At 47.0% G+C, this 16,263-nt stretch overlaps 2 protein-coding genes across 4 annotated transcripts in view; one reads left to right on the top strand and one right to left on the bottom strand.

The window, feature by feature from the left end:
* UCK2 (uridine-cytidine kinase 2) overlaps positions 1–3,163 on the bottom strand; it is a 40,472-nt gene extending 37,309 nt beyond the window's left edge. The window contains exon 1 of one of the 2 annotated variants that reach the window (XM_073356388.1): positions 2,540–3,163. In XM_073356388.1, the coding sequence (XP_073212489.1) occupies positions 2,540–2,624 (85 nt within the window). In that variant the 5' untranslated portion in view covers positions 2,625–3,163. The remainder of the gene's footprint in view (positions 1–2,539) is intronic. The other variant, XM_073356386.1, reaches the window with a different exon arrangement.
* The window catches only part of TMCO1 (transmembrane and coiled-coil domains 1), a 27,849-nt gene continuing 14,670 nt past the window's right edge, over positions 3,085–16,263 (top strand). Inside the window, exons 1-4 of one of the 2 annotated variants that reach the window (XM_073356390.1) lie at positions 3,085–3,347; positions 8,739–8,816; positions 14,699–14,758; positions 15,881–15,927. In XM_073356390.1, coding sequence (XP_073212491.1) covers positions 3,278–3,347; positions 8,739–8,816; positions 14,699–14,758; positions 15,881–15,927 — 255 coding nt within the window. In that variant the 5' untranslated portion in view covers positions 3,085–3,277. The remainder of the gene's footprint in view (positions 3,348–8,738; positions 8,817–14,698; positions 14,759–15,880; positions 15,928–16,263) is intronic. The other variant, XM_073356389.1, reaches the window with a different exon arrangement.

Genomic DNA, 16,263 nt, shown 5'->3' with positions numbered 1-16,263 from the left:
GCTCTTTCTAGGCTTTTCTCAGGGCCACACACTGTGCTTGTTCTGTCTTCCTTGCTGCCTTCTCTCTCCCACACACATAACTCCACCAAACAATACCCAACAAGAACCCTCCACCCACATCATGCTAAGTCTTGAGCAGACTCATGTGTGTGTGCCTGTGTTCCGGATTGAGGCACCTACTGTTTCGAACATTTATTCTGAATGAAGGACTGCTGCTACTCTCATCAGTTTCAATGATGTTCTGCCCAGCCCACAACAGTATTAGGTCTGGTCTATACTTACAATTTAGGCCAACATAACTATAGTGCTCAGGGATGTGAAAAACCCAGCACCTAACCCACATTGTAGATGCAGTTAGGTGGATGGAAGAATGCTTCCATTGTCCTACCTACCTTCGTTCAGGAAGGTTGAGTTCCTACAGCAATGGAAAAATCCCTGTGTGTGGCCTAGTCTATGCTAAAAAGTTACACTGACCTAATTATGCACCTCAGAGATATGAAAAATCCACACCCTGAGCAACGTAGTTAAGTTGACCTAAGCCCTGGTGAAGACCACACTAGGTCAACAGAATTCTGTCAACCCAGCACCACCTCTCAGGGAAGTTGATTACCTATGCTGACGAGAGAACCCCTCCCATTGGTGTAGGGGCTAGTGTCAACACTGAAGCACTGGAGCTGTGCTGCTGTAGTGTTTCCAGTGTAGACAAGCCATAGGCCACTAAAACACCCATAATGTAGACATGGCCTTATTTAGGATCAGATTCTGCTACCCTTACTCATGGTGTGAAGTACCAGACTGTGCAAGTAGTAGAAGTGATTTCAGTGGGCCTATCACACAGCATGAATAAGGGTGGTGGAACCTCCAGACCCAAAGGGCTAGATTGTACTTTCAGACACAGTCCTGGCAAGGATCAGTGCATAAACTGCATGTCTCTGGAAGCAGCCTCAGGAGGAAAGGTGACTCAAAGACATCTCTTGGAAGTACTACTTTCTCTTGGTTCCCCTCTTGCACAAGGGGAGTAATCTACTGGTAGCCTATGCCAGCAGCATATTATAACACTCCCTTATCTCACACTGGCTCAGATGTGCTGGCCAGCACATGGGGAGGCAGACTCAAGGCTCCAATATTCCCTATTCTTCTCTGCCCACTCATTCCAAACAGGTGCACCACAGCACCTATTTACTTTTGCGCACTTAAGTTCCAGGTAGCTTCTGCAGGGTAGAAGGAGAGTCTCCCCCCTCATGCCCCTGTGCTAGTCCATAGTTCAAGTCACAATCTAGCCCAGTTAGTGGATGAAGTAGATGCACTATATTTGACTTTTACTAAAGCATGTGGTACTGTCTTATAATCACTCTTGAAATTACTTCAAATTGGCTTGAATAGGAACTCTGTCCTATGGACTGAAAACCGGCTGAAGGACCATAAACAAAGGGTAATAGCAATGTATTGAGTTATGGGGAGGATTTTAACAAGTCAGGGTTGGGTCCAGTCTTATTTAATACCCTCATTAATGATCTGGAGGAGAGAGTAAAGGGAATGATGTCACAGATAACATTGAAGTGGAAGGAACTGTGAATACCAGTGATCACAGAGAAAATAATGAAAAGGAACCTAAGGCCTGAATCAAACCCCACTTAAACCACCTTAACATTGACTTCAGTGGCCTTTGGGTCAGGCCCTTAAAGAGGATAAATATATAGAAATAAACCAACAACATGAGATTCAATTAAAAAAAATGCAGAGTAACATCTGGGGAACAATAATCCAAAACCCTATCTAAAAGGAAGAAAAAACTTGGAAAAGAGATAGAAGATAAAACCGCAAATTAGATATGAGTTTGCAAAATGACACAGCTGTAGAAAGGCCAGTTAAAATGCACAGGGTAATCATTTCACAGCAAGGTAAGGTACAGCTCTAATGTGATCATATCTGAAATAGAGTATTTTTTTTGAAGAACAAATTACCAAAAAGATATTGACAAAACTGGAGGAAATTTAGAGAAATCAACAAGAATGACTAGGGAGCTGGAGGGATTGGTTTATAAGAAGAGGCATAAAAAAATAAAGGTTATTCCATGACCACAAAGTGAGAACTAAGGGGGATACATGTAGAAGTAATGGGATGAAATTAGGAAAAAGAAAAGTTATGCTGGAAAACTTTTGGGGAATCTCTCCACAGAAGTCCAGGAAGCCACACTGTTCTTAAAATTAGACTGTCCAATCCAAAATGTAAGGTAGGCCACAATCCCTCATTGAAGGAATATGCACTGGGGATTTGTCATCTATTTCTAAGACTGTGTCATGGTGGAACCATTCCCCGATTTTCACCCAAGATGATCCGGGGACTAATAAGGCATTCAGTCCTTGAGGAGGAAGCATGGGCCAATGGTTCAAGGGCTTGCTCCATGCTCAGGAGACTTCGGATTTGCACGGGCTCCCTGGTGCAAGTCACGTAGTCCCTCTGTGTCTGGGTTCCCCACCTATGAAGTGAGACTTGCGACACTGGGAGGCGCTCAGCTGACGGGGGGCCATGCACGTACCTAAGGCAGCACTGGGCCCTCCTGTGACAGTCCGGGAGCTCTCCGCGCTGCCTGCCGGGAAGCACCCTCCCGCCAACAATGGCATCAGCGCGGGACGCTGAGCAGCGCTCGCGGGCCGGGCTCCTCCAGGAGGACAAGGCTCTGGGGAGGCCCGGGGCTTAGCTACAGCAGAGCCCCCCTTCCCGTCAGACTCCGCCGGGCCCGGGGGCACAGGGGGAGCTCGACACTCGCCAGGGCCTGGCGCGGATAGCACGTCGCGGGCGCCAAGCGGGGCTCGCTGCGAGCTGGGCCCGGCTCCGCGATCCCATGGGCTGAGGGGGAGGCCGCGGCCCGGCCGGGCACTCAGACCAGCCTGGCGCTAGGCACGCTGGGGCCCGGCGCCCTCTGACCCACGGGCTTCAGAAAGTGCCCCGCGAGGGGAAGGCGCGGGAGCGGCAGGGCCCAGCCGGGGCACCCGGGGCGGCTGCTTCCAGCTCGAGGGGCTGAGCGACGGGGCGCCGGCACGAGGCGAGTTTACCGCCACTATGGGCAGGCTGCTCGCCTCACCTGCGCCGCGCCCCGCCCCTTACTCGTAAGCGGGATTTCCCCTCGGCGGAGCGCCTCGTTGCCGAAACCCCGAGCAACATCACTTCCGGAGACTGGAGCCGGTTGCTAGGCTGCTAGTTGGACCCTTTGTGGCTTCCGGTCTAGTCGCGTGTGTGCGCGCGCGTGGGAGTCTCTTCCGGGTGTGGGGGCACCATGAGTACTATGTTCGCTGACACTGTCCTCATCGTCTTCATCTCGGTGTGCACGGCGCTGCTGGCCGAGGGTGAGCCGGGCCGCTGGGCGGGTCTCCTAGGTCCCCGGCGTGTTCCATTAGGAAGGGGGCGCCTGCCAGGCGTAAGCCGGTGAGCAGCCTCCGAGCCAGCCCCTTCCCGGTTCAGGCTGCGAGTGGGGCTCCGGGGGCGCAGCGGGGAGGGGCTCCTAGCTGGTCACCCGAAGAGCCCACCGTGGGGCTCCAGCCTGGGTCTCCGAGCGCGGTAGCTCTGAGGCCAAGTGCCAGGCCTGGCTCTGCCACAGTGACCGTGGGTGACTCCGTGTATCAGTTCTCCATTATCTGTGCAATGGGGCAATAGCCCTTTGCGGGAGGTTGTGAGGAGAAATGCATTTAAGATTTTTAAGGGCTCTGGTGATGGGGACTATATACATATCGTGGCGGGACAGAGCGAAAATGACTCTGCAGCCTCAGCTGTGTGTGTATCAATTTCTATAGATTTCTGAGGTAAATACTTTTATTGCTGAAAGTTAAGGGGAGATATGAGGTCTGTATCTCACAGAGGTGTCTGTGCCATTCAGTGCATCTAATGCGTCCTTGACAAAGACCGCCCTCTGCTTACTCTATGTTGCTGTTCTCTGGGTTTCTTTCTCCTTGTTACAGAGTAACAGCCGTGTTAGTCTGTATTCGCAAAAAGAAAAGGAGTACTTGTGGCACCTTAGAGACTAACCAATTTATTAGAGCATAAGCTTTCGTGAGCTACAGCTCACTTCATCAGATGCATATCCTGGAAACTGCAGCAGACTTTATATATATACAGAGAATATGAAACAATACCTCCTCCCACCCCACTGTCCTGCTGGTAATAGCTTATCTAAAGTGATCATCAGGTGGGCCATTTCCAGCACAAATCCAGGTTTACTCACCCTTCACCCCCCTCACAAATTCACTTATCCTTGCAACAAAGCCCGTTGCCAATTGTGCCCACATATCTATTCAGGGGACACCATCACAGGGCCTAATAACATCAGCCACACTATCAGAGGCTCGTTCACCTGCACATCCACCAATGTGATATATGCCATCATGTGCCAGCAATGCCCCTCTGCCATGTACATTGGTCAAACTGGACAGTCTCTACGTAAAAGAATAAATGGACACAAATCAGATGTCAAGAATTATAACATTCATAAACCAGTCGGAGAACACTTCAATCTCTCTGGTCACGCAATCACAGACATGAAGGTTGCTATCTTAAAACAAAAAAACTTCAAATCCAGACTCCAGCGAGAAACTGCTGAATTGGAATTCATTTGCAAATTGGATACTATTAATTTAGGCTTAAATAGAGACTGGGAGTGGCTAAGTCATTATGCAAGGTAGCCTGTTTCCTCTTGTTTTTCCCTACCCCCCCCCCCCCAGATGTTCTGGTTTAACTTGGATTTAAACTTGAAGAGTGGTCAGTTTGGATGAGCTATTACCAGCAGGAGAATGAGTTTGTGTGTGTATGGGGGTGGGGGGGATGTGAGAAAACCTGGATTTGTGCAGGAAATAGCCCAACTTGATTGTCATGCACATTGTGTAAAGAGTTGTCACTTTGGATGGGCTATCACCAGCAGGAGAGTGAATTTGTGGGGGGGGGTGGAGGGTGAGAAAACCTGGATTTGTGCTGGAAATGGCCCACCTGATGATCACTTTAGATAAGCTATTACCAGCAGGACAGTGGGGTGGGAGGAGGTATTGTTTCATATTCTCTGTGTATATATAAAGCCTGCTGCAGTGTCCACGATATGCATCTGAGGAAGTGAGCTGTAGCTCATGAAAGCTTATGCTCTAATAAATTGGTTAGTCTCTAAGGTGCCACAAGTACTCCTTTTCTTTTTGCAAATACAGACTAACACGGCTGTTACTCTGAAACCTGTCATTATGCAAGGCACTGCATTTAGCCGTATGGAGTGGAAATCTATCAACTGCATGAAAAAACTTGTACAGATACAGACAGACATCATCTTCCTTTCCAAATGCAAACAGATGGACATCGTACCAAAAGGACTGAAGGTAAAAAATCCATTACAATCTACATACCACACAGACTATGCTGACAGCTTGTGCCACAAGCTCTCAAAGAAACTGCGGAATCACCTGATCAACATCCTCTACAGCAAACAGGGAAAGATTAAGAATGAGCTCTCAAAAATGGATACTCTCATAAAAAACCAACCTTCCACACAAGCTTCCTCGTGGCTGGATTTTATTAAAACTAGACAAGCCATTTACAACGCACACTTTGCTTCTCTACAAAAGAAAAAGGACACTAAACTTTCTAAACTACTACATGCTACAAGGGGCCACAGCAATGGTTCCCTCAACCCACCTAGCAATATTGTTAACCTATCCAACTATACTCTCAGCCCAGCAGAAGCAGCTGTTCTATCTTGGGGCCTCTCCTTCTGCCCCTCCACCCCCACGAACATGATACAGTTCTGTGGTGACCTAGAATCCTATTTTCGACGTCTCTGACTCAAGGAATATTTCCAAAATACCTCTGAACAGCATACTAATCCACAGAGTTCTCCCTACCAACACTACAGAAAGAGGGATTCTAGGTGGACTCCTCCGGAAGGTCGAAACAGCAGACTGGACTTCTACATAGAGTGCTTCCGCCGACGTGCACGGGCTGAAATTGTGGAAAAGCAGCATCACTTGCCCCATAACCTCAGCCATGCGGAACGCAATGCCATCCACAGCCTCAGAAACAACTCTGACATCATAATCAAAAAGGCTGATAAAGGAGGTGCTGTTGTCATCATGAATAGGTCGGAATATGAACAAGAGGCTGCTCGGCAGCTCTCCAACACGAGTTTCTACAAGCCATTACCCTCTGATCCCACTGAGAGTTACCAAAAGCAACTACAGCATTTGCTCAAGAAACTTCCTGAAAAAGCACAAGATCAAATCCGCACAGACACACCCCTGGAACCCCGACCTGGGATATTCTATCTACTACCCAAGATCCATAAACCTGGAAATCCTGGGCGCCCCATCATCTCAGGCATTGGCACCCTGACAGCAGGATTGTCTGGCTATGTAGACTCCCTCCTCAGGCCCTACGCTACCAGCACTCCCAGCTACCTTCGAGACACCACTGACTTCCTGAGGAAACTTCAATCCATCGGTGATCTTCCTGATAACACCATCCTGGCCACTATGGATGTAGAAGCCCTCTACACCAACATTCCACACAAAGATGGACTACAAGCCGTCAAGAACACTATCCCCGATAATGTCACGGCTAACCTGGTAGATGAACTTTGTGACTTTGTCCTTACCCATAACTACTTCACATTTGGGGACAATGTATACCTTCAGATCAGCGGCACTGCTATGGGTACCCGCATGGCCCCACAGTATGCCAACATTTTTATGGCTGATTTAGAACAACGCTTCCTCAGCTCTCGTCCCCTAAAGCCCCTACTCTACTTGCGCTATATTGATGACATCTTCATCATCTGGACCCATGGAAAAGAAGCCCTTGAGGAATTCCACCATGATTTCAACAATTTCCATCCCACCACCAACCTCAGCCTGGTCCAGTCCACACAAGAGATCCACTTCTTGGACACTACAGTGCTAATAAGTGATGGTCACATAAACACCACCCTATACCGGAAACCTACTGACCGCTATTCCTACCTGCATGCCTCCAGCTTTCACCCTGACCACACCACACGATCCATCGTCTACAGCCAAGCTCTGCGATACAACCGCATTTTCTCCAACCCCTCAGACAGAGACAAACACCTACAAGATCTCTGTCAAGCTTTCTTACAACTACAATACCCACCTGCAGAAGTAAAGAAACAGATTGATAGAGCCAGAAGAGTTCCCAGAAGTTACCTACTACAGGACAGGCCTAACAAAGAAAATAACAGAATGCCACTAGCCGTCACCTTCAGCCCCCAACTAAAACCCCTCCAACGCATTATTAAGGATCTACAACCTATCCTAAAGGATGACCCAACACTCTCACAAATCTTGGGAGACAGGCCAGTCCTTGCCTACAGAGAGCCCCGCAACCTGAAGCAAATACTCACCAACAACCACATACCACACAACAGAACCACTAACCCAGGAACTTATCCTTGCAACAAAGCCCGTTGCCAATTGTGCCCACATATCTATTCAGGGGACACCATCACAGGGCCTAATAACATCAGCCACACTATCAGAGGCTCGTTCACCTGCGCATCCACCAATGTGATATATGCCATTATGTGCCAGCAATGCCCCTCTGCCATGTACATTGGTCAAACTGGACAGTCTCTACGCAAAAGAATAAATGGACACAAATCAGATGTCAAGAATTATAACATTCATAAACCAGTCGGAGAACACTTCAATCTCTCTGGTCACGCAATCACAGACATGAAGGTCGCTATCTTAAAACAAAAAAACTTCAAATCCAGACTCCAGCGAGAAACTGCTGAATTGGAATTCATTTGCAAATTGGATACTATTAATTTAGGCTTAAATAGAGACTGGGAGTGGCTAAGTCATTATGCAAGGTAGCCTGTTTCCTCTTGTTTTTCCCTACCCCCCCCCCCCCCAGATGTTCTGGTTTAACTTGGATTTAAACTTGAAGAGTGGTCAGTTTGGATGAGCTATTACCAGCAGGAGAGTGAGTTTGTGTGTGTATGGGGGTGGGGGGGATGTGAGAAAACCTGGATTTGTGCAGGAAATAGCCCAACTTGATTGTCATGCACATTGTGTAAAGAGTTGTCACTTTGGATGGGCTATCACCAGCAGGAGAGTGAATTTGTGTGGGGGGGTGGAGGGTGAGAAAACCTGGATTTGTGCTGGAAATGGCCCACCTGATGATCACTTTAGATAAGCTATTACCAGCAGGACAGTGGGGTGGGAGGAGGTATTGTTTCATATTCTCTGTGTATATATAAAGCCTGCTGCAGTTTCCACGATATGCATCTGAGGAAGTGAGCTGTAGCTCACGAAAGCTTATGCTCTAATAAATTGGTTAGTCTCTAAGGTGCCACAAGTACTCCTTTTCTCCTGCTGGTGATAGCCCATCCAAAGTGACAACTCTTTACACAATGTGCATGACAATCAAGTTGGGCTATTTCCTGCACAAATCCAGGTTTTCTCACATCCTCCCCACCCCCATACACACACAAACTCACTCTCCTGCTGGTAATAGCTCATCCAAACTGACCACTCTTCAAGTTTAAATCCAAGTTAAACCAGAACATCTGCGGGGGGGGGGGGGGGTAGGAAAAAACAAGAGGAAACAGGCTACCTTGCATAATGACTTAGCCACTCCCAGTCCTTGTTAATGTACCCAAATCTAAATGCTGCAGCAGCCCTGGGGAAGTTTCAATAGAGCTGTATAGAAAGTCATTCTCCCCTTATTTTATCTGATGCTTGTTTCAGGTATAACATGGGTGCTGGTTTACAGAACCGAGAAATACAAGAGACTGAAAGCTGAAGTGGAAAAACAAAGCAAAAAATGTAAGTGTTGCCTTTCAAACACTATAAATAAAATGGCTGTTCTTGTCTTCTCATTGTTTTCTGCTCCAGGATTTTTCAAAGTAGGGTCTGCTCTTGGCAAGAGGTGCCTTCTGTTTGCTTCCGAGGGTCCCTGCCTCATCGTAGAATCAGGGTGGATTTGATTTAAATCTCTAGTCAGGCAGACTCAATTTAATCATGGTGTTCTACATAAAAGTGCATTCTTGTTGGTTATAACCTTAATACATATCCTTCGCAATTGAGAGATAGATGTAGGTTTCATTTTTAGAAGGTACACACTATACATTTTTAAACCATGATTTATTTTGAAAACTTTTCAGATTAGTTTTACAGCTATATCAGAAAATGAGTGGTTGTTTGATTATTCATTTACCAAAGGTAATTGAAGCAGATAGTTCACCTCCCAATGACTTCATAAATATCTCCAATTCAACAGGTTATTCATTAATATTTGGAGGATTTTCTTGCCATGCTGTATTAGGAGGAGAACATCACCAGACAGACACTTGAAGTGTGTTATTTAACTCAGGGGTTCTCAAACTGAGGGTCAGGACCCCTCAGGGTTTACAAGGTTATTACATGTGGGGTCATGAGCTGTCAACCTCCACCCCAAATCCTGCTTTTCATCCAGCATTTATAATGGTGTTAAATATACAAAAATGTTTTTTTAATTTATAAGTGGGGTCGCACTCAGGTTTGCTGTGTGAAAGGGGTCACCAGTACAAAAGTTTGAGAATCATTGATTTAATTAAAACAACAACATTAAGTATTCTGGATTTTTTTCTTCGACAGCAAGCATAGAATATTTTAACAAAACAAGCATATGTCCCTCGATTCTCACATTTATCTCCAGACTTCTTCTCCTTGTCCAGATCTATTCCGCCCGCAACAATCTTCTATCCATTGAACTTTCTGAAACTTTGCACTTTTAGAGAGAGGTAAGGGATTGACTCTGTACACAAATTTGCAGAGGGACAATAGAGTTGAGGTCTGTTATTTCTCACCTCTATATATTATTTATTTTAAAACATTTAAATAAAAACCGATTTAAAATTTAATTTTTTTTTAAATCATTGATTTTTATCCACCCTGCATAGAATACTTGGGAGCTTTAAACATGACCACTGCCATTCTGGTCTGAGGCAGCTCCTAGCTTTATCCTTTTTTGTCCTTAACTGGAAGGAGAAGGGTTAGTACTGAGACCTGTCCTGATGTTAATTCCACTGCCTACCTAACTTCTACTGAAGAACGGGGGGAGCAGAAATGGGTGTAAGCCTCTCTTTCCTTAGCATGGTTAGCCAGTGGTTATGTATATAGATTCCACCAGCTGCATTGAGGTGAGCTCAGGGATCCTGCCTGTGCTCTTTGAGAAGGACCCCAGATCTGGGGAGGAAGGAGAGAGAAGAACAGGAGGAGTTACTGAAAAGAGGAAGAATTGTGGTTGGATGAATGTTATGAGAGACTAGGGAGGAATAGATAAGGAGTGAGATTAAAGGTCCCAGAGGAGAATGAGGGAGGATGATTTTTGTGGTGGGAGAAAAAAAAGTGACGGAAGAAAGAACACACACACAGAAGTTGCATGAGTTTAAATTGGTTTTTAAACTGATTGCACTAGTTTAAGTACAACCTCTCTATATAAAATGAGCTTGAAAGGACTTGGAGAAGGAGGGAGGGAGTACAATGCAGTGAAAAGAGAAAAGGAAATGAGGGATGGAGATTGAGGGAAGAAGATAGAGAGGTGGAGAAAGAGTTGGAAGATCTATGGTATAAGGTAAAAGTGGCGCACAAAAGCATCAATAGAAATAAGTGAAGTAAGGGTTTTAAGCAAGTGACAGCTCAACAGAAGATCGGCTTGGCTTCTGTCTCCCTCTCTCCTGAGCCTTCAGGAGAAGACAAGTTAGAATAATAGGAGATTAGGATTGGAAGAGACCTCAGGAGGTCATCTAGTCCAAACCTCTGCTCAAAGCAGGACCAATCCCAGCCAGGGCTTTGTCAAACTAGGCCTTAAAAATCTCTAAGGATGGAGATTCCACCACCTCCCTAGATAACCCATTCCGGTGCTTCACCACCATCCTAGTGAAATAGTGTTTCCTAATTTCCAACCTAGACCACCCCCACTGCAACTTGGCACCATTGCTTCTTGTTCTGTCATCTTCTGAGAACAGCCAAGCTCCATCCTCTTTGGAACCCCCCTTCAGGTAGTGGAAGGCTGCTATCAAATCCCCCTCACTCTTCGCTTCTGCAGATTAAACAAGCCCAGTTCCCTCAGCCTCTCCTCGTAAGTCATGAGCCCCAGCCCCCTGATATTTCCGTTGCCCTCTGCTGGACTCTCTCCAATTTGTCCACATCCTTTCTGTAGTGGTGGGCCCAAAAACTGGACGCAGTACGCCAGATGTGGCCTCACCAGTGCCAAATAGAGGGGAATAATCACTTCTCTCAATCTGCTGGCAATGATCCTACTAATGCAGCCCAATATGCTGTTAGCCTTCTTGGCAACAAGGGCACACTGCTGACTCATATCCGACTTCTCATCCACTGTAATCCCCAGGTCCTTTTCTGCAGAACTGCTTGTTAGCCAGTCGGTCGCCAGCCTGTAGCACTGCATGGGATTCTTCCGCCCTAAGTGCAGGACTCTGCACTTGTCCTTGTTGAACCTCATCAGATTTGTTTTGGTCCAATCCTCCAATTTGTCTAGGTCTCTCTGGATCCTATCCCTCCCTCCAGCATATCTACCTCTCCCTGCAGCTTAATGTCATCTGCGAACTTGCTGAGGATGCAATCCATCCCATCATCGAGATCATTAATAAAGATGTTGAACAAAACCAGCACCAGGACCGACCCCTGGGGCACTCTGCTTGATACCAGCTGCCAGCTAGACATCGAGCCATTGAGCACTACCCATTGAACCCAACAATCTAGCCAGCTTCCTATTCATCTTATAGTCCATTCATCTAATCCTTACTTTTTCCAGGAGTATAAGACAGCGCAGAGTAGCTAAGGATAAAACCTACTAGTATAAGATATGAAACCAACTGAAACCCCAGCAGAAAGTTTAGAGCAGGAGTGGGCAAACTTTTTGGCCTGAGGGCCACATCAGGGTATGAAAATTGTATGGCAGGCCATGAATGCTCACAAAATTAGGGGTGTGGGAGGGGGTGAGGGCTCCAGCTGGGGGTGCAGGCTCTGGAGTGGGGCCAGAAATGAGGAGTTCATGGTGCGGGAGGGGGCTCCAGGCTGGGGCAGGGGGTTGGGGGGAGGTGAGGTGCAGGCTCTGGGGTGGGGCTGGGGGTGAGGGGTTTGGGGTGCAGGAGGGTGCTCCGGGCTGGGACCAAGGGGTTCAGAGGGCGGGAGGGGGATCAGGGCTGGGGCAGGGGATTAGAGGGGATGCTCAGGTGCAGGTTCTGGGCGGCGCTTACCTCAAGCAGCTCCCGGAAGCATGTCACCCCTCCAGCTCCTATGCAGAGGCATAGCCAGGCCAATAGGAGCTGTGGGGGTGATGCCTGCGGACGGGGCAGCGCAGAGCAGCCTGGCCGCACCTCCTCATACTATGCAGGAGCCGGAGGGGCGTCACGCCGGCTGCTTCCTGGAAGCCATGTGGAGCAGGGCAAGCCCCCAACCCTGCTGCCTGGCTGGAGTGCCAGAGCGGGGCAAGCCCCCGACCCTGCTCCCCAGCGGGAGCTGAGGGCCAGATTAAAAGGTCTGATGGACCGGATGTGGCCCATGGGCCATAGTTTTCCCACCCCTGGTTTAGAGATAATGTGCTACTCCTTTGGGTGCTGTGGAATTTATAAGCAGCTGGTATAGATTAATCTCTGGTGTTTAATGATTGCTGTAGAGACTTTACTCTGATTATTTTGTAATTCCTCCTATCTCTGGTTTGTGTTTCCACGAAGAGCCAGATGTGAGGTGCATACACCAATAATAATTGCTAACGTTAATGCTTGTGAGTTAGAGTTTGAGTGGCAGAGCTGAGAATAACAAATATTAGCTACAATTTCAGATTTGATTAACATTTATTAATCACAGTTTATCCACATATCCTTTTTAAAATGAGCACTTATCTGTCCTTTGACAATTCTTAAATATACAACTGTAAAATAGACCACTCCTGCCATACCTTTCAACCATTTGTCAGTGTACCCACAGCAACAACCAATGTGCCAATAAAACAGCAAAAAAAAAAAAAAAACCAAACCATGGATAAGATCACTAGGCCACTCTGCCAGAGCCTTGCCATTCTATCACAGCTACAGAAAACAAATGGGTCTTGAAAGTGAATAAACTAGGGCTATTAGATTAGGGGAGTGTTTATAATTTAATCTCTCAACAAAATATACTTGTGTTGTATGGCACAGCTATGTCTCAAAACTCAGTGAGCCTGAAAGTTTCAGGGTAGATGTCTGATTATTATCTGGCAATGGAAGAAGTTGCAAGACTGCAGCATGGTTATAGTAAGAATAAAAATGATGATGTGCCACTTTATTTACTCCTAGTGACCTTTCTGAGCAAACTTGCTCAGTTTACATCACCCTTGCATAATCCTACTGGCCTGCTTGCCTGAGGTGTGTGATTTAGTTTATGGATAAGTAAACTTCACCGTTAACCTTTTCATCAGCAGCATTGTGGTAAAAGCAGATGAGTAGGTTTGTGCCTGGGCTGTTCGTTTTTTGGCAATTGTGCAAGGTTGGTTTATGAGTCATAAGAATTTTATCTGTTAGCACCACAAATTCTCCTGCGATCTGGAAATTTAGCTGTAGTCTTTCTGTCTTGGTCATCATCAGGAATAAAAGTTCTGCCATTAAAACTGAACTGATATACTAATATGTGAGATAGAAGTCTTCAGCGCTGACACTATGGAACAACAGGAGTGAAAATGGGTTTGTTGGTAAAGTAGATGTACAGATGTGCCGTTGGAAAAAGGCAATCAATATCACATATCTTATCATAACTGTACTTTAACATTTATCATCCCATTTTCATATTGTGATATTGGCTATATAAACCTGAAACTAAAACTTGGCTTTCATTTTCTGGGACTGTCGATCAAATTTCTCTGCTAATGGAGGTGATTCCATTTGCAGATTGAAAAGCATAGTTGCTGGATCACAGTATCAACAGATCAGCACTCTGGCTTGTGACTATCTGTTGGCTTTGCTTGCAGCAATCTGTGGAGTATCTGCTGTCTGAATTGGTTGTCCTACTTGGTTTTCTGGTAGCTTTGATAACTAAGTTTAGACTTGCTACTTAATTTTTAACTTCAAAATATTGGGAATGTTTCAGCCCTAATTGGATGACCAGCAAGAATGGAGCTGGTTGTGCCAGACTGCTGGCGCAGCACTTCCACTGAGAATGCCTGTCTGTGAAGAAGGGATATAACAGAACACAGGCCTCTCTGTGTTCTGCTTCCCACTGCAGATAGCTAGGGTCAGAGTTTCCCATAAAGCTCGTTTCATCACACTTGTTGAATTGAAAGTACTGTCTAGAATTCATAATGACAAATCAGCAAGGGCTGTTTAAACCAAAATGATACTCAAGCTCCTTGGTTCACAATGCAATGGGCTCCTTTGGCAGGTTTTAAAAGTCTGGCTTTTGTCAGGGATTGAAATTGATCTTTTCCTCGTCTAGGATCAGGGCCTGGAAAACATTCCTAGTCTTGAAAACATTTGTGCCAGTCCTGCTCTGGCAGGTTATAAGACATTGAACATATATCATAGACATATATCTGTATCTTGCTTCCTTCCTTCCTCCTGCCCCAGTCTGCATGAGGGTTTTGGGTATAAGGGAGAGGAAAAGAGAAGGGGTTAGTAGCATAACTCTCCATTGTTTGTGTGAAAGTGATTCTATGTTGTCTTTGCCCTTTATAGTGGAAAAGAAGAAGGAAACGATAACTGAATCAGCAGGCCGACAGCAAAAAAAGAAAATAGGTAAGATTTGGGGAGGGGAGGTGTGATGCTCCAAAAGTGAGGGGGAGGCTGTGAGGAAAAGCTGCTGGAGTTGACTTTCCCTTTCTTTCCACAGGTTCGGGGGGGGCTCAGGGCTGGGCCAGGGGGTTGGGGTGCAGGAGAGGGTCAGGGTTCTGGGCTGGGGATGCAGGCTTTGGGGAGGGGCCAGGGATGACAAGTTTAGGATGCAGGAGGGGGCTCCGGGTTTGGGGAGTGCTCAGGGCTGGGGCAGGGGATTGGGGTGCATGGCTGCGATGCGGGCTTACCTCAGGCGGCTCCTGGTCAGCGGTGCAGCAGGGGTGATAAGGCAGACTTCCTCCTGTCCTTGTACAGTGGACCACACTATGCCCCGGTAGCGGCCAGCAGCAGGTCTGGCTCCTGGGCAGAGGGGCAAGCAGCTCCACGCGGCTCTTGCCCACAGGCACCCCCTCCCCCAGCTCCCATTGGCTGGTTCCCAGCCAATGAGCGTGCGGAGCTGGTGCTCGGGGCGGGGGCAGTGCACAGAGCCCTGTGGCCCCACCCCTCCGTGCCTAGGAGCTGGACCTGCTGCTGGGTGATTCCGGCGCGCAGCGAGGTGTCAGAACAGGTAGGGACTAGCCTGCCTTAGCCGGGCAGCACTGCCGACGGGACTTTTAACAGCCTGGTTGGTCATGCTGACCAGAGCTGCCGTGACCTAGTACTGGGTCGCGACCCACAGTTTGAAAAACACTGCCTTACAGTAATAAGATGCGATGTACAAATAAAATTCTGAGAACAACACTGCTTCCAGTATACAATATACTGGCACTACCTGATTTTTACAAGCACTGTTTGGTTTTCCAGTTGACATGTCTGTCTGTATGTCGTCATGCCCATTGTCTGAGTTGTTGTGCATTGCCTTTTGAATGTTGACAAACCTCATATACTTGTTCTGCTGCATGTTGTTTCGATTCAAGGACAGTTGGCTGTGTACCGTTTTCACGCTGTATTGTCTGGCATACAGAGCTGGAGTCTGTCTTGGAACTATTACTGGCTTGGATAGCAAGGAAGGTTTAGACTTCTTGAAAGTGAAATCTTTCTGGTGTCTGGATTGGGATAACCTCTGTATTCTTCCCTGTTTTACAGAGAGGCAAGAGGAGAAGCTGAAGAACAACAATAGGGACCTGTCGATGGTAAGAATGCTGTAAATTAGGGGCAATGCCCAAACTAGTGAAGGGCTAGATCTCATTCCCCTCCACCCCCGCAATCTCTCTAGTGCTTCCAAAATAGAAGCAGTTTTCCTGACTTTCCACTTACTCACCCCATCTTCCTAGTGAGCCCACTCTGTTTGTTATTTCCCTTCCTGCCTCACAGTTCCCGTGGACTCCCCTTTCTTTATGCATGGTCACCTTTTGGTTAACAGGACAGCCCTGAGACCTCCCTTTCCTCCATAAGCTCTTGGCCCCCATGATCCCTCTCATGGCTGTTCCAGTACTCGTAGCTATTCAACCCTTCTAAGAGTTTTCTGC

This window comes from Lepidochelys kempii, chromosome 8, assembly GCF_965140265.1.
Source record: "Lepidochelys kempii isolate rLepKem1 chromosome 8, rLepKem1.hap2, whole genome shotgun sequence".
NCBI classification, from domain to species: Eukaryota; Metazoa; Chordata; order Testudines; family Cheloniidae; genus Lepidochelys; species Lepidochelys kempii.
The sequence above is the reverse complement of the archived record's forward strand: the minus strand, read 5'-3'. Positions and strand labels throughout refer to the sequence as shown.